Genomic DNA, 16,737 nt, shown 5'->3' with positions numbered 1-16,737 from the left:
AGCTGGAGAGGGCCATAGAAGGTCCATAACCCATCAGCAGGACCAGTATCTGCTCCTTTGGGCAAGGAGGAACAGGATGAGCACTGCCAGAGCCCTACAAAATGACCTCCAGCAGGCCACTGGTGTGAATGTCTCTGACCAAACAACCAGAAAGACTTCATGAGGGTGACCCAAGGGCCCCATGTCCTCTAATGGGCCCTGAGCTCACTGCCCAGCAGCATGCAGCTCGATTGGCATTCACCATAGAATACCAGAATTGGCAGATGCACCACTGGTGCCCTGTGCTTTTACAGATGAGAGCAGGTTCACCCTGAGCACGTGACAGAAGTGAAAGGGTCTGGAGAAGCCATGGAGAACATTATGCTGCCTGTAACATCATTCAGCATGAGCAGTTTGGTGGTGGGTTAATGATTGTCTGGGGAGGCATATCCATGGAGGGTCACACAGACCGCTACAGGCTTGACAAAGGCACCTTGGCTGCCATTAGGTATCAGGATGAAATCCTTGGACCCATTGTCAGACCCTATGCTGGTACAGTGGCTCCTGGTGCACGACCCTGGCCTCATGTGGTGAGAGTATGCAGGCAGTTCCTGGAGGATGAAGGAATTGATACCATTGACTGGCCACCACACTTTCCTGACCTAAATCCAATAGAACACCTCTGGGACATTATGTTTTGGTCCATCCAATGCCACCAGGTTGCACCTCAGACTGTCCAGGAGCTCAGTGATGCCCTGGTCCAGATCTGGGAGGAGATCCCCCACAACACCATCTGTCATCTCATTAGAAGCATGCACCGATGTTGTCAGGCATGTATACAAGAACACAGGGGCCATACAAAGTGCTGTGTACAATTTTGAGTTGCTGCAATTAAATTTTGGCAAAATGGATTAGCCTGCCACATAATTTTTCACTCTGATTTTTGGGGCGCCTTTGAATTCAGGGCTCTGTAGGTTGATCATTTTCATTTCCATCAAACGATGTGGCATCCTTTCGTTCCTAACACATTACCCAGTCTATATCAGTATAGATATCCAGGAGGATTTCTTTTTCCCATTGAGATCTGATGTGTTTTCAAAGTGTTCCTTTAATTTTTTTGAGCAGTGTATATATATATATATATATTATATACATATACATATATATATATATACATACACACACATATATATACACACACACACATATATATACACACACACACACACACACACAGTAATCCCTCACTATATCGCGCTTCGACTTTCGTGGCTTCACTCTATCGCGGATTTTAAATGTAAGCACATCTAAATATATATCACGGATTTTTCGCTGGTTCGCCGCTTTCTGCAGACAATTGGTCTTTTAATTTATGGTACATGCTTCCTCAGTTTGTTTGCCCAATTGATTTCATACAAGGAAGCTATTGGCGGATGGCTTAGAAGCTACCCAATCAGAGCATGTATTACATATCAACTAAAACTCCTCAATGATAGAAGATATGCTTCCCGCGCGGTGCTTGAGATTGTTTGCTTCTCTCTATCTTTCTCACTCTCTCTGCCTGACGGAGGGGACGCTCCTCTACAAAATGCCGCTTTATCGCGATGCTTCTGTATACTTAAAAGCACGTATTGATTTTTGATTGTTTGTTTTTTCTTAGCGCAGCTCTTTCTGACATTCTCTGCTCCTGATGGCGCTCCTTTAAAGATATGTTTGCATTCTTTTAATTGTGAGAAAGAACTGTCATCTCTGTCTTGTAATGGAGCACAGTTTAAACGCTTTGACTAAAAGGGTGCTATTTCATGTCTAGAGGGCTCTAATAATGTTAACAGGGTGGGAGAGAGTTATAAGGGCTTAAAATATATAAAAATAACCATACAAAACATATGGTTTCTACTTCCATTTTCACCTATCGGGGGGTCTGGACCCCCTATCGAGGAGGGATTACTGTGTATATACATACAAATATATATATATAATACATATATATATTATATAATATACATATATATATATATATATATATATACATATATATATATATATATATATATATATATATAAATAAAACATCTGCCTAGGGGCAGCGGGGTGCACTAACTCTCTTTCCCACCAGGAACCGCTGCCTCACTTCCGGACCCAGCCCGAGGACGACATCACTTCCTCCGGACTTCCTATAAAGCCTCACTCCTTTCCTCTGGAATTCAGTTCAGTTCTGGACTCAGTCTTGTAAACTACTTTTGCTTACATTTCTCTGACTTTGAAGCTAGGAACAGATTATATGGGTGGCTGCCCCAGACCTTTCCCATGTCTGAAGTCTCGTGCTTTCACAGTGGCGTAGCTGGTAGGATGGTGTCCCAGAAGAAACCGGGACAGATTCCTAAGTTAAACCAGGTGAGAAAGTACTGGGTCTGAGTTTCTGGGCGGGGAGTGCGTCCGAGGATCAGAAGTGACATGGTGCAAGCTCTGCTCCAAAAAGGCAAATCTGGGCTTCCGTCATACCAAACAGAGAATGTTGATGGGACGTGGGCTGGTTTCTGGTGAAGAAATGGAAGGGGCTTATTACGATATCTCAGATGAGAGAACTGAGCTGCCCATTGGGATCAAGGTCCTGGTTAATGGTGGGCTGCCCTCAGGCCAGCAGGTAAAGACGATAAATTGCTGGGTATTTGATCCAGAGCGGTCGATCCTGGAGCAAGCTACGACCCTTTGGGAACAGGTGGTGTGGTGGCTACGGCTGTGGGGAACTCACCACCTGCGAATTGGTGGAGCAGGTAGCCTGCTTCCTATTTATGCAGCATCTCCCCGACAACTTTGCCCAGCTGGCCTGGGAGTCTTTCACTTAATGAGCGAGCTCCTATGACTCGTTGGGGGAAAAAAAACACACCGGCCTCGCAATCTGGGAGGGCAGAATGGTCCTCTAGTGGACTCACTAGAGACTACGTCCCACAAAATAAGTTTTGTCCACATAAACCAGAGCCTGTTCCAAAGCCCCTGGGCTGCTTGGTGTGCAATCTGTCTGGAAGCAAGGCGGAATGCATGCGGACGCAGGAATGTGTTTTGTGCACCCTTGCCAACCCCCGGATGTTTTCACATACTGGGGACATACTGGTTAACGGATAAAAGGTCACTGCTTTGTTCGACTCTGGCAGTAACGTTACCGTCGTTGCTTGCTGATATGTCTTACCACAACAGCTGACTAAATAAGTGACCACTTTTAAGTGCATACACCGAGAAGTCCGTACATATAAATGTACTCTGTGTTACATCTGTCAAGGAGGGCTGCTAAAAAGATACCCTGTAGTGGTCCTTCCCAATCCACCCTTTCCTGTGATACTAGACCGGGACCGCTCTGATAGCAAATGCTAGAGACTATCGAGTACTCCCGGTCGAACTTTGGGCCTAGTGGTAGGTGAGAAAGACTCGACTCAAGCTGCCTCCATGCCGTGTAACCAGTCAGCAGAGAGTGAGATGGAAGGCGAAGAGGGTGACGAAGAGACTCCGGGTCCGTCAGGCTGCTACGTTATCTACCCGCGCTCCGTCGGCTCGGGAGGAATCTCCGCCCCTTGAGGTCAGACTGGACTCACTCTCTGAGTTGAACTTTCAGTTTAAAGCAACACTGGCTTCTATCAAGAAAGAACAATGGAATGACGACTCTCTGAAACACTCAAAGAATGCAGTGGTTCTCATCAATGGCCGACACATGCATCAACCCATGCCATAGGGACCTCACTTCGTTATTGAAAATGACCTATTATATCAGGTCACGGAGCATATGGGGGGGGAGGACCGGAAGTTTCTGCTAATCCCACGAACCTACTGGTGGCAGGTCTGTGAGCTGGCGCACACACCCACCCCCTTGGAGGCCATCTTGGCTCCGAAAAAACAGAGCGAATCAAACTCTGGTTTTTCTGGCCGGGAATTAATGAGGAGGTTCGCCGTTTTTGCATTTTCTGGCCGGAGTGTCAACTGCAGCAAATTCCCAGGTGGGACTGTGCTCCTCTTGTTCCCCTTCCCCTGATTGATGTTCCTTTTGACCAAATTGGGGTCGATATACTAGAACCCTTAGAACCCTCAGTCTGAGGACAAATATATTCTAGTGCTCGAGGATTATGCAACCCGATGCCCAGGGGCTGTTCCCTTGCGCTCGGCTACTACGAAAGCAATCGCATGGGAACTAGTTGGGTCTTTGCGCAAGGCGGTATCTCTAGAGAAGATCAAACGGACCAAGGGATGCCTTTTACCTCGGAAATGTTCAAGGAGACAGCCAAGTTATTGAAGATAAAGCACTTAAGAACCGCAGTGTATCATCCTTAAACTGACAGTTTAGTAGAGAGGTTCAATCAGACTTTCAAGCAGATGCTTCGTAGGGTGGTCAGCGAGGATGGGAGGAATTGGGATCAACTCCTCCCCCTCGTTCTCTTTGCCTATTGGGAAGTCCCCCAAGCCTCTACGGGCTTCTCACCTTTTGAATTGTTTTACGGACAACAGTCCTGGGGTATATTGGATATCTTAAAGGAAAGCTGGGAAGGAGAGGCTCTTCCCTCGACAAATATACTAGAATATATCACGCAGTCACGCGACAGACTCAAAAAAAATTAGACCGATTCTAAAAAAAATCATATGGAAGAGGCACAAGCAGCACAGGCCCAACTGTATGACTGTGGCACGACTCTCTTGGAATTCCATCTGGGGGATTGAGTCCTGGTATTGCTTCCCACCTCTCACTCCAAATTGCTCACCCATTGGCAAGGCCCTTACGAAATTAAGGAGAGGAAAGGACTGGTTGTTTGACAAAACAACCTAATTGTCGGCCAAGCGAGCGGGTGTATGATGTGAACTTACTGAAACCTTGGAAGGAGAGAGCCCCCGATCCCTCGTCTGGTCAGCCCGCTCACTCTTTGCTCAAACAGATCCCCTTAATTTCGGCGAGGAATTATCTTCCAGAGAGAGGCAGGAGCTGGAATCAGCTATACACTCCGTCCCAAAGGTGGTGAGTGAAAAACCTGGTTGGTCCTCTCTGGTTGTGCATGAAATAGTGACTGAGGCGGGGGTTATCATCTGACAGTAGCCCTATAGACTTCCAGAGGCAACGAAAGCTGAGGTAGAACTGGGGGCTGTTCCACGAAGCGAGCTAACCTCAAAATCCAGGCTTATTTCGATAATCCCGGTTTAATTTCTCCAAATTCGGTTCCACGAACGAGGCTAACCTGAAGCTCCGCTTAATTACTATGCCAACATATGCTCTTGGACAAGCCTGCTCCGTGGCAGGTTAGTTGTGAAGCTTATCTTAGCTTGATGAATATGATTGGACAAGCCATGTGATGTCACAGCACGACATTCTGCGGGGCTGGGATTATTCTGCTGCTGTTCACTCCCTCTTTCGCACACATCGACCCTCCAATATAAAATTATTACAGATTACATGCAGGCAATTCTAATTACTTAGAAAGTATAAAATGACAAGGAGTGCATTGAAGGCTTTTACATGAATAACCATGGCGTGCCCATTTATTCATAATCCAGTTGATGAGGGAGCGAGGCTCATTCGTAGAGCTTTAAGGCAACAGGTTCCACAATTACTTCGGCCCAGGATAGATCCGTTGCATTTTGCGGATGATTATTTATACGAGCGCTATAGATTTAGTAGACACAGTATTGCATATTTGTGTCAGTTATTGGAACCTTACATTTCTAAAAACACACGTCGCTCTAAAGCCCTTACGGTTGCACAGTCTTTGTGTATCGCTTTGCGTTATTTTGCCAGTGGTTCATTTCTGTACAGTGTGGGGGATGCTGAACATTTAAGCAAAGCTACAGTGTGCCGTGAAATCAGGAAGGTTTGCGTTGCATTAAAGTCCTTTTAAATATATTCATTACCTTTCCTGGCCACCGAGGAATTCTTGCCATTAAGGAAACTTTCTTTGGAATTAATGGTGCTTAATCTTTAAACATCTACTCATTTACAGCACATAAATCATTACCTGATAAGTAACTGAATTTAATTTGTCAGGCTTTCCTAACGCTAACATTGGAGCCATTGACTGTACACACGTGAGGATAAAGGCTCCAGCAGGTCCAACAGAGCCTGATTACATAAACCGCAAATCATATCACAGTATTAATGTACAGGTAAGTACTGATAATATCTCACATTTATATACAAGAGGTGAAAGTGTAGTCGTCCAACATTAGCAATGTATGTCATTACCATTTCCTAAAATGTTTCAGATAGTATGCACTGCTGAACATCTAATTTCAAACATTGTGGCAAAATGGCCAGGATCAAAGCCTCAGACAAGACAAGTCAACTAAAATTCACAAATATACTATAGTTTATTATACTACAGTCTAATGTGTATACTTTCCATTATAGGAATTTTTCCTGGTGTGCTGCTTGGTGACAGAGGATACCCATGTCTACCGTTTCTTCTCACACCATATACAGATCCTGCAACACAGCAGAAAGACATTTCAACCATGCCCATTGTAAGACAAGGGCACGCATTGAAATGACATTTGGACAGTTAAAATCCAGGTTTAACTGCCTGCGGCATCTCAGAGTTACACCAGACAGAGCGCGGTGACATTGTAGTAGCCTGTGCAGTTTTGCATAATGTGGCAATACTGCAGCAGGAGCGTATGCCAATAATGACGCATTCTTCACTTGCTGCCAGGACCTTTTCGTTCCACTCATGTTGCTCCTGAAGCCAAGCATTATTAATAATTATATTAATAATTACAATTATATATCACTTTTTATCCAAGATGAACCCATATAATTAACGTGCTGTCCTGTTTATCAATGTGTTAAAATAACCTTAAAGTACCTTACAACTGGTAACAAAATGCATATGTAAAAGGAAATTTTAATGACTATACATTTTGAAGGCTTGAAACTGTTCTCATTTAGTTGTTAAATAGTTTGACATCCCACAAAAGTTACTCTTACGCATTTAACTTGTCAGCTATTTTCTGCCATGCAGCCTCACGAGCTTTGATAATACAGCTCGTGTTCCCCTTTCTAGTTATTATAGCTTTGTGGTCCTCATAGGCTTGTAATAATAATTTTGCTCCTGCTCTGAAAAAAACGCAGATCTTTCCTTAGTTTCCATTCTTACTTATCCAGCATCGATTAACAAGGCTGCCTTTTATATCGCGTGGGACAAGACTAGCCTCGCTTATCAAGCTTGGCTTGAATTAGCGGAGGTTAAATACACCTGGATTTTGTTCGTGGAACTCAATGAGCCTGAAGTGAACTGTTAGGCTAACTCAAGCGAGGCTATTACAAATAATCCTCGATTTTATAAGCTCGCTTCGTGGAACAGCCCCCTGGAAATCAAACAAATGCTGGAACTAGGAGTGATTGAGGAAAGTTTTAGTCCCTGGTCCAGCCCCATCGTCCTTGTCACTAAGCCTGATGGCAGTTGGAGGTTTTGCAATGACTTCCGTCGGCTTAACCAGGTTTCCCAGTTCGATCTATTCCAGCACATGGAAGAAAGACGTATAGCAGGTCACAGTGGTATTGCGGACACTAGGAGAGGCCGGGCTTCGGATCAATCCCAAGAAATGGGCTACCTGGTGGGCCAGGGTACTATGAAGCCACAGTGTTCAAAATTAAATGCCATTCTGACATTGTCCCATCCGTGAAACAAGTGGCAGGTCCGATTATTTCTCAGTTTGGCAGGGTACTACCGCCGGTTTGTACCTCGGTTCTCCGAGAGAGCGGCACCCTTGACTGACTTAATGAAGAAAAGAGCTCCCAACCAAGTGGTATGGTCTGACAAGACGGAAGCTGCATTCGGCTCTGACTTCAGCACCTATATTAACAGCCCCTAACTTTTCTCTTACATTTGTCCCCCAGATGGACGCTTTGGACACTGGCTCAGCATAGCTCCCAAGCCTAAGCGTCGATGGTGTTGAACACCCTGTCATGTACCTGAGCTGTAAACTGTTGGATCGGCAGACCAGGTACACAGTGGTAGAGAAGGAAGCCTTGGCGATTAAGTGGGCAATTAAGCAGTTGCGGTACAACCTCTTGGGTGGGGAGTTCACTCTGGTGACGGACCATGCACTCTTAAAATGGATGGCCCTTCACAAGGAGTTAAATCCGCGGGTCACTAGGTGGTTTCTTGACCTGCAACAATACAAGTTTGTGCTCGTTCATCGGCAGGGGTCACTTCATGCCAACGTGGACGCCCTCTCTTGGGCTCACGACCTCTTGGTGCAGGGCGCCCGAGCCAACAGGTCTGGGTTGAGGAAGGAGTCTTGTCACACATGTGCGAATAGAAGACAGCTGAATGGCTTAAAAACTAATGGTAACACATCTGTCTAGGGGGCGGTGGGGTGCACGAACTCTCTTTCTAAGTCGCCTGCAGAACATTCCTGTGAAATCCCACCAGGAACCGCTGCCTCACTTCCGGCCCCGAGGACGACATTTTTCCCATGTGCGAGGTCTTGTGCAATATATATATTAGAGTTTGAGTTAAAGAATTATATATATACTAGACATTAAGCCCGTTACAATAACAGGCGCTAGAACAGTATTGCATAAACATTAGTAGGAACAGTCTATATTAAATGGCAAGGGACCTTGACCTCATTCTGTTTCTTGTCTTAATTTTTTTTTTTGTCAAAAATATTTTTGCAAGAAGCCTAAAGTAAAATAATAATAAAAATAAAATAGAAACGTATATGACAACACAGCAAGTATAGTTAATATTGTCTTAGTGTAAAACTTTGTAACAATCAGTAAGACACAATATCTGAAGAAGATATTTAGGAAAAATTTTCTATTTTTTTATCTCATGAAATGTTTCTATAAAATTTCACATTTAACATTTCTTGTAAATATTCTGAGTTTGGCAACAGTCTGCCTTGATCAGGACCATCTACAACCTTGACAACAACATCTGGAAAACTTCTAACTCTTGATAATGCAACATATAACTGACTGTGGCTGAATACTGGTTCTGGCAAGTAAATGCCAACTTTTTGTAAGGTTTGCTCTTCTGAATCGTTCTCTTTTAGCGTTTTTCTGACGCTCATTTTCTTTTTCTTCAATCAATCTATTTGCTCGTATTTTTCTTTGTCTTTCAGCCTTTCTTTTGTTGATGTTTACTTGTTGAGCTGACCATTCTTCCAGGAGATGTTACTTATATAGGAATTGATTGTTTGTGTCGTTTGTCCTACTTGACGTGTCTTTTTTTTGGGTGGCATGTTGTTAGTAGATATGTCCGTAGTATTGTTTTGTTTTATTACTTTATTTTACTCTGTAGCACTTTGAGATCATTTATATAAAGAGCAGTATAAATAAAATTTATTATTATTATTTTCTGTTACAGTAATACTGGCTTGTATGTAGCTGTAATATGCGTCAGTGTATGGTGTGCCTTTAATTTTCACTTGCAGTAATACTGGTTTATATTTCCGCAAAATGCTTGTAATTTTCTCTCACAGTAATTCTGGCTTTGATGTCCGTAATATGACTTTAATTTTCTGTCACAACAGTGGGCAATCAGCAGAGTGTCCCAAGCAACTTATGTAATGTGTGGTGTGCAGTTGATAATTGTGACTGTGTCGTTTCCCCAGCAAGTACTGTGCAGTTTCCCAGCAAGTATTTTAATCTGTGCTGGCGTGTAGGTGATTATTGTATGTATGGCGTCTCCCCAGCAATGGATTTTATGTGCGTGCCGGCGACTACCTAATCAGCACTCTCCCCAGCAATGATGTCTTTTATTTGCTTACCATGCGCTGCCACGGCTAGGCCATTCACTGTGTGCCCAGCTTCCAGTGTGTGTGCTTTATTTGCTTATCATGCGCTGCCGCGGCTAGGCCATTCACTGTGTGCCCAGCTTCCAGTGTGTGTGTCCAAGGTGCTGTGCGCATGGGCAGGGCATGGTGAGATGTGCGTCGTGGCCCCGCGCATGCGCACTTCACCAGAAGACACACACACACACACGGACACCTGGACGCACACAGGGCTTTTATTAAAGAGTATATATATATATATATATATATTTATATGTGTATATATACACACACACACACACACACACACACACACTTGGGGGCTGTGCCCCCCAATCGCTTCGCTTGTCCGCCCCACAACCCCTACTCCCAGGAGTGCTTCACACTAGCCACTTTGCGTCTCTGCCACTCGTGTTGTGAAGAGGGTGGGGGGTTATCTAAACGCACGCTAAGGAGAGGCAGACAGATCAGCTGTTGGCTGTCTGCTATAGCTGATCTGCTAACTGCTGCCGTGCTGCGTGATCTGCATGTTGCACTGTGCACAATCATTTAAAAGCCTGTACAGCAGCTGTCCTTTTGTCTCACTTCCTTGTCTTGTGGAACATTAAAGTGTCTCAGAGAAATTGTTTGTAAGTAGGGTGTGACGTGTAAGAAGTCTTGCAGGATTTCAAAGTGTCTCCCCGAGAAGCACAATATCATCTAGCTTCACAGTAAAAAAGTACATACATGAGCACAAATGGATTTGCTGATTTTTGGTTAGCAATAGTTTTACTTTTTTTGCAATGGTGATGGAATACAGGACTAAATTAAAACATGGTAATACTGGGCACAAAAATCCTTTAAAGTATGTTATACAGGACTGAAATAGGATGCTTAAAAGCAATTACAAAAAGAATGATAATGTTTCAGATTATTTCAACTTACTGTGCTCTACCTCTGCTTCAGTTGTAACCTGCTGATAATGGCTATGATATACTGCTTTTGCATCCAGCTGTGACTGAGCAGCCCCTGATGGATTTCTTCTGGTACCAGCTTGGCCACCACGTCGACTCTTCTTTGAGGGTGAAGGTTTCACTGTTAAAAGGCAGGAAAAAATGTAAGCACTAAAAACTAACTTTACTAAAAGATAGTTTGGTCCAAATGCAGCATTTCACTTCACTACATAAAAAGCTTTAGCTGATTCAATATTAGAAACTAAGCTATTAGTGTAATACATAATCATGATCACAATCGTTTTTGGACAATACGACAACAGCAGAATCTCAAACCCCACTCTCTGTCTATTAGATATTATCAAGTCACCGGAGTACTCTTTAAGCGCATGCTCTCCATGTAATTTTGTTTGTCTATTTCATTCCAAGTCAACATTATAAATATGATAATGGTGTTGCACTAAATATATTTTAAAAAGAAACCTGGAGAAGAAAAAAAAAACAACATCACTAAGCACACTGTGTATAAATGAAGACAAACTATAAATGAACTGAAGCTCTAATGGCTCATTCATCAATACCTATTTATCGTTTGAATACAAACACATTGTCTGTGACACCACTGTATGTCTCATGTATTCTTGAAGTGTTTTGATCATGTTGTAAGACTAATTTTTTAAAACCAGGTAAAAAAAAATACCCAAACGTTAAAGTGAAAATAACACAACATAATAGTGGTCAGTACTGTATTTTAATAAATCTTTAATATTTAACACTAAAATATTCTATAATCTATCCCCAAAAAGTACTTGATAATTCAGTGAAATTAAAGAATAAAAATGTGTTCTATATATTTAAATCAAATATATACTTTAATGTAGAAATCAAAACAATCAGAAATATTACTTACATGGGATTTTCTTAAAGACTGTGATGCACATGAACTTTTGAAATCTTTCTGCGTAGAAACCCGGTCTGTGTACTGAAACAGTGTCCTGAAGCAAAGATATCAATGTGACAGGTTGTGTTGAAAGACACATTTATACATTTACAAATATCAACTTGCATCCTACAAATAGTTAAAAGCACAGCAGCAAAATATAGAGATACATTGAGCAATGTGTACACATATTCTGAACTTACCAGTTATTGACAAGCAAATATATTCCACTCAACATCACCCCAACATTTACAATAAGTATTGTAAATATTAATTGAATGTGTAATTAGTTATAATTTACTGGCAAAAATAATCCACATGGACAAAAAAAAACCTGTCACAAGTTAGAATATCGAATACTCCATAAAAATAACTGTTATATTAATTTTTAAGGTTATGACCAGTTTAGATAATCTAATAACATTCCAATGATTTATCCTTCCTTATTCAAACAGGCAACAAAAAAACAATTTATAATAAAATAACAGCAACAACGATTGTCTTTAGATGAGACACTGGGGTGCTGCTTATTTGCAGAACATATACATAATTTACTTTTGCACAAATGCACTTCCCTCCAAATGTAAATCACAATTAAATATTTTTACTTGCCTATTTTACTTTTTTTTTTTTTTTAACTGTGCAAATGTTAAAAAAATTGTCTGTTTGTATATTAACATGATAAATAAGTAATGCTAGAAGCATTAGCTTTCAGTGACAGTAAACAGAGAAATTATTTTGTAATTGCTTTTTTTTAGTGGTGTTATCACAAAATGAAAAGAAATACTCACTCCATCATGAACAAGTGCTTTCCATGAATGTTCCAACTTCTTAACAAGCCTACAGAGAAAAGATATTGAACTCTTTTTCAAGTATAACCGTGTATTGTAAGATCAGTTGAGTATTTTTCAGAATATACCCCATGGTTATAAATTCTTATATCTGACCACTATCTATCTATACACACACACTCTATATTTTATATATATATATATATATATATATATATATATATATATATATATATATATATATATATATATATATATATAATATTTTATATATATATATATATATATAATATTTTATATATATATATATATATATATATAATATTTTATATATATATATATATATATATAATATTTATATATATATATATATATATAATATTTTATATATATATATATATATATATATATATATATATATATATATCCCGATCTACATACTTCGAATAATGGATACTTTATTCAGCCATCAATGATTGTTTTGGTAAAGCCATACTCAGTGTATTCATTAGATGAACGGTAAAAAAGTAAGAGCGTGGGAAGGATGACTTATTGAGGCATGCAGGCTGTAGTGCGCGTCAACTCTATGTGAATTGCGCGATCACATTTGAAAAAATATATCTTTTCAAGTTCTATTTGGATATAAGTAGGTTCTATTCAGTCGACAGAAATCTCTTTGGTAGGAGTGTAGGTTGAATTTAGTCTTTACATTTCTATGGTGAACAAAAATGTATGCAATGATGACTAAATTCAACCTACATTCCTACCAAAAATATTTCTGTCAACTAAATAAAAATTACTTATATTTAAAATTTAAATAGAACTTGAATAGATACGATAGTTCATAATGCCCACGCAACACTACGTTCACGTAAGAGCGGAAGTCATCCGTTTTAACAAGCTTCGTATTGCACTGATGCGAAATAGCCTGCCTATTTAATTATTTAGGAATGGATAGATAAATTAAGAATTTGTACAAATAATGTTTTTCTGTTTTCTTCCTCGATGGATTCTGGCACGCCCAGCAACAGCTGCTCGCACCCCAAAGGGTGCAATATAATATAAATATATATATATATGATGTATGTATGTACAGTATGTGTGTGTGTATATATATATATATACATACACACACACACACACACAGTTGGGTCCATAAATATTTGGACAGAGACAACTTTTTTTCTAATTTTGGTTCTGTACATTAACACAATGAATTTTAAATGAAACAACTCAGATGCAGTTGAAGTGCGAACTTTCAGCTTTAATTCAGTGGGGTGAATAAAATGATTGCATAAAAATGTAAGGCAACTAAAGCATTTTTTTAACACAGTCTCTTCATTTCAGGGGCTTTAAAAGTAATTGGACAATTGACTCAAAGGCTATTTCATGGACAGGTGTGGGCAACTCCGTCGTTATGTCATTATCAATTTAGTAGATCAAAAGACCTGGAGTTCATTTGAGGTGTGGTGCTTGCATGTGGAAGATTTTGCTGTGAACAGACAACATGCGGTCAAAGGAGCTATTCATGCAGGTGAAAGAAGCCATCCTTAAGCTGTGAAAACAGAAAAAACCCATCCCAGTAATTGCTACAATATTACAAGTTGCAAAATCTACAATTTGGTACATCCTGAGAAAGAAAGCAAGCTCTGGTGAACTCAGCAACGCAAAAAGACCTGGATGTCCACGCGCAGAATCATTTCCATGGTGAAGAGAAACCCCTTCACAACAGCCAACCAAGTGAATAACACTCTCCAGGGGGTAGGTGTATCGATATCCAAGTCTACCATAAAGAGAAGACCCAAGGTGCAAGCCACTCATAAGCCTCAAGAATAGAAAGGCTAGATTGGACTTTGCTAAAGAACATCTAAAAACGCCAGCACAGTTCTGGAAAAACCATTCTTTGGACAGATGAAACCAAGATCAACCTCAAAAATGATGGCAAGAAAAAAGTATGGAGAAGGCATGGAACAGCTCATTATCCAAAGCATACCACACCATCTGTAAAACACGGTGGAGGCAGTGTGATGGCTTGGGCGTGCATGGCTGCCAGTGGCCCTGGGACACTAGTGTTTATTGATGATGGGACACAGGACAGAAGCAGCCGAATGAATTCTGATGTGTTCAGAGACATACTGTCTGCTCAAATCCAGCTAAATGCATTCAAATTGATTGGGCGGCATTTCATGATACATATGGACAATGACCCAAAACATTACAGCTGAAGCAACCCAGGAGTTTATTAAAGCAAAGAAGTGTCAAACTCAAGGGCCGTGTCAAAAGTAAGAGCGAGGGGAGGATGACTTATTGAGGCATGCAGGCTGTAGTGCGCGTCAACTCTATCTGAATTACGCGATCACATTTGAAAAAATATATCTTTTCAAGTTCTATTTAGTCCATATGTGTCAAACTCAAGGGCGGGCCACATCCGCCCGGAGTGTAATTATATCCGCCCATGAGATCATTTTATATACTGTATTATTGTTATTAAAGCCCCGGTATATGAAGCGCTGGTAACACAATAAACTACAGATCCCATAATGCAGCGCTTCAGCTGCCTTGCCGAACACTTACCGCGTTAATCAAGTCTAGCTCATGATGCTGCAAGTTATTGCGAAGCTAGCTCACGATGCTGAAGAGAAAAGTTGATTCTGAAAATAGAGCCTTTAAAAACCGATGGGAGGCTGAGTATATGTTTACTGAACCCGTGTGTCTCATTTGTGGAGCTAATGTGGCTGTAATTACAGAATTTAATCTAAGACGGCACTATGAGACAAAACATCAGGGTAACCTGAATGCAATGCAGAAGATACAGAAAGCAGAATAATTAAATAAGAATCTGACACTTCAGCGGACGTTTTTACCCGTGCACAATCACAAAGTGATTTCAAGTGAAGCTGCTTTTATGGGAGACACAAATGCACCAGTGCACCTTGCCCCACTTTCCCTGTTGCCAAGTAATGTTAAACCAAGTCATCACTACGGTGTTCCCAAATACGCACTTTGCTGATAAACTCAGCGACTGCGCACTGAGTTTGCACGGCGCTTTGGTGACTTTGAAGAACAAAAAGTCCGTCTACATGCGGCTCGAACCTTGTGCATGTTTGGTAGCACATATCTGTGTGAGAAGCTCTTCTCAGTGATAAAGACTAACAAAACAGCACACAGGAGTCGCCTCACTGATGAGCACCTGCAATCCATCCTGAGAATCTCCACAACACAGAACCTCACACCAAACAGAAACGAACCTGTGGCCAAAAAAGATGCCAGGCGTCCAGCTCTAAAATGACATATGAGCAAAGACAACTGAATGATTTGATTTGTTATTGCTGAAAGGAACACATTTTATTTATATTTCCAGGTTTTGTTATGCAGCATGTTCATATTTGAATTTGTATAATTTTGACAGGATATATTTTTATGGAGAGCAAAATCTTTTGGGATATTTAAAATCTAAGTTTATTTTTATATAAAATTACATAAGAGTAAAGAAATTTGAATGTTTGTTCTTTTAACGTTTACTTTATTTCTAACTTGTATAATTTAGACAGGATATATTTTTATGGAGAGCAAAATATTATAAGTTGTTTAAGGTTTGAGTTGATTTATTCACGAATAATATTCCTGTCTGTTTTTACCATTCCTACCAAAGATATTTCTGTCGACTAAATAAAAATTCCTTCTATTTAAAATTTAAATAGAACTTGAACAAATACGATAGTTCATAATATCCACGCAGACTTGCACGTAAGAGCCGGAGTCATCCGTTTTAACAAGCAGCGTATTGCACTGATACAAAATAGCTGTGTGTGTATATATGTAGATATGTATGTATATGTATATATATGTTTATATATGTGTGTGTGTATGTAGTATGTATATATGTTTGTGTGTGTGTATATATATATATATATATATATATATATATATATATATATATATATATATATATATATATATATATATATATATATATATATGACAACAACACTCATCACTCACAACAGTGACAAAACAATTACATTGACAATCATGTTACGTTATTTTCAAAATGTTTCCTTTTCTTTTTCATTGCTTCTTTAACACACTACTTCTCCGCTGCGAAGCGCGGGTATTTTGCTAGTATTCTATATAACTACACCACCATCATCTGCCCCCATGAAACTGGACTGTGTCATTAATATTTATTATTTATGGTTTTGTACCGTAGATCCCGTTATATAAGCCGAGAATTTCGTCCTAGATTTTTGGCTTGGAGTTTGGGGGTCGGTTTATACAAAGAGCATCATTTAAGAGTCAAGATATCCAGCGCAATGCCAGTTTGGCCGATGAATACGGAAGTAAA

The 16,737-nt window shown here is 40.4% G+C and overlaps 1 protein-coding gene across 1 annotated transcript in view; it reads right to left on the bottom strand.

Moving 5' to 3' along the window:
* The window catches only part of LOC120541011 (phosphatidylinositol 4-phosphate 5-kinase type-1 beta-like), a 153,568-nt gene that overhangs the window by 53,933 nt on the left and 82,898 nt on the right, over positions 1 to 16,737 (bottom strand). The window contains exons 11-13 of the mRNA XM_039772279.1: positions 12,393 to 12,441; positions 11,572 to 11,656; positions 10,654 to 10,803 (exon numbers count right to left, since the gene is read on the bottom strand). Coding sequence (XP_039628213.1) covers positions 10,654 to 10,803; positions 11,572 to 11,656; positions 12,393 to 12,441 — 284 coding nt within the window. The remainder of the gene's footprint in view (positions 1 to 10,653; positions 10,804 to 11,571; positions 11,657 to 12,392; positions 12,442 to 16,737) is intronic.

This window comes from Polypterus senegalus, chromosome 1 (assembly GCF_016835505.1).
Source record: "Polypterus senegalus isolate Bchr_013 chromosome 1, ASM1683550v1, whole genome shotgun sequence".
Lineage (NCBI taxonomy): Eukaryota > Metazoa > Chordata > Cladistia > Polypteriformes > Polypteridae > Polypterus > Polypterus senegalus.
Note: the sequence above shows the minus strand (reverse complement) of the source record. Positions and strands in the feature narration are given on the sequence as shown.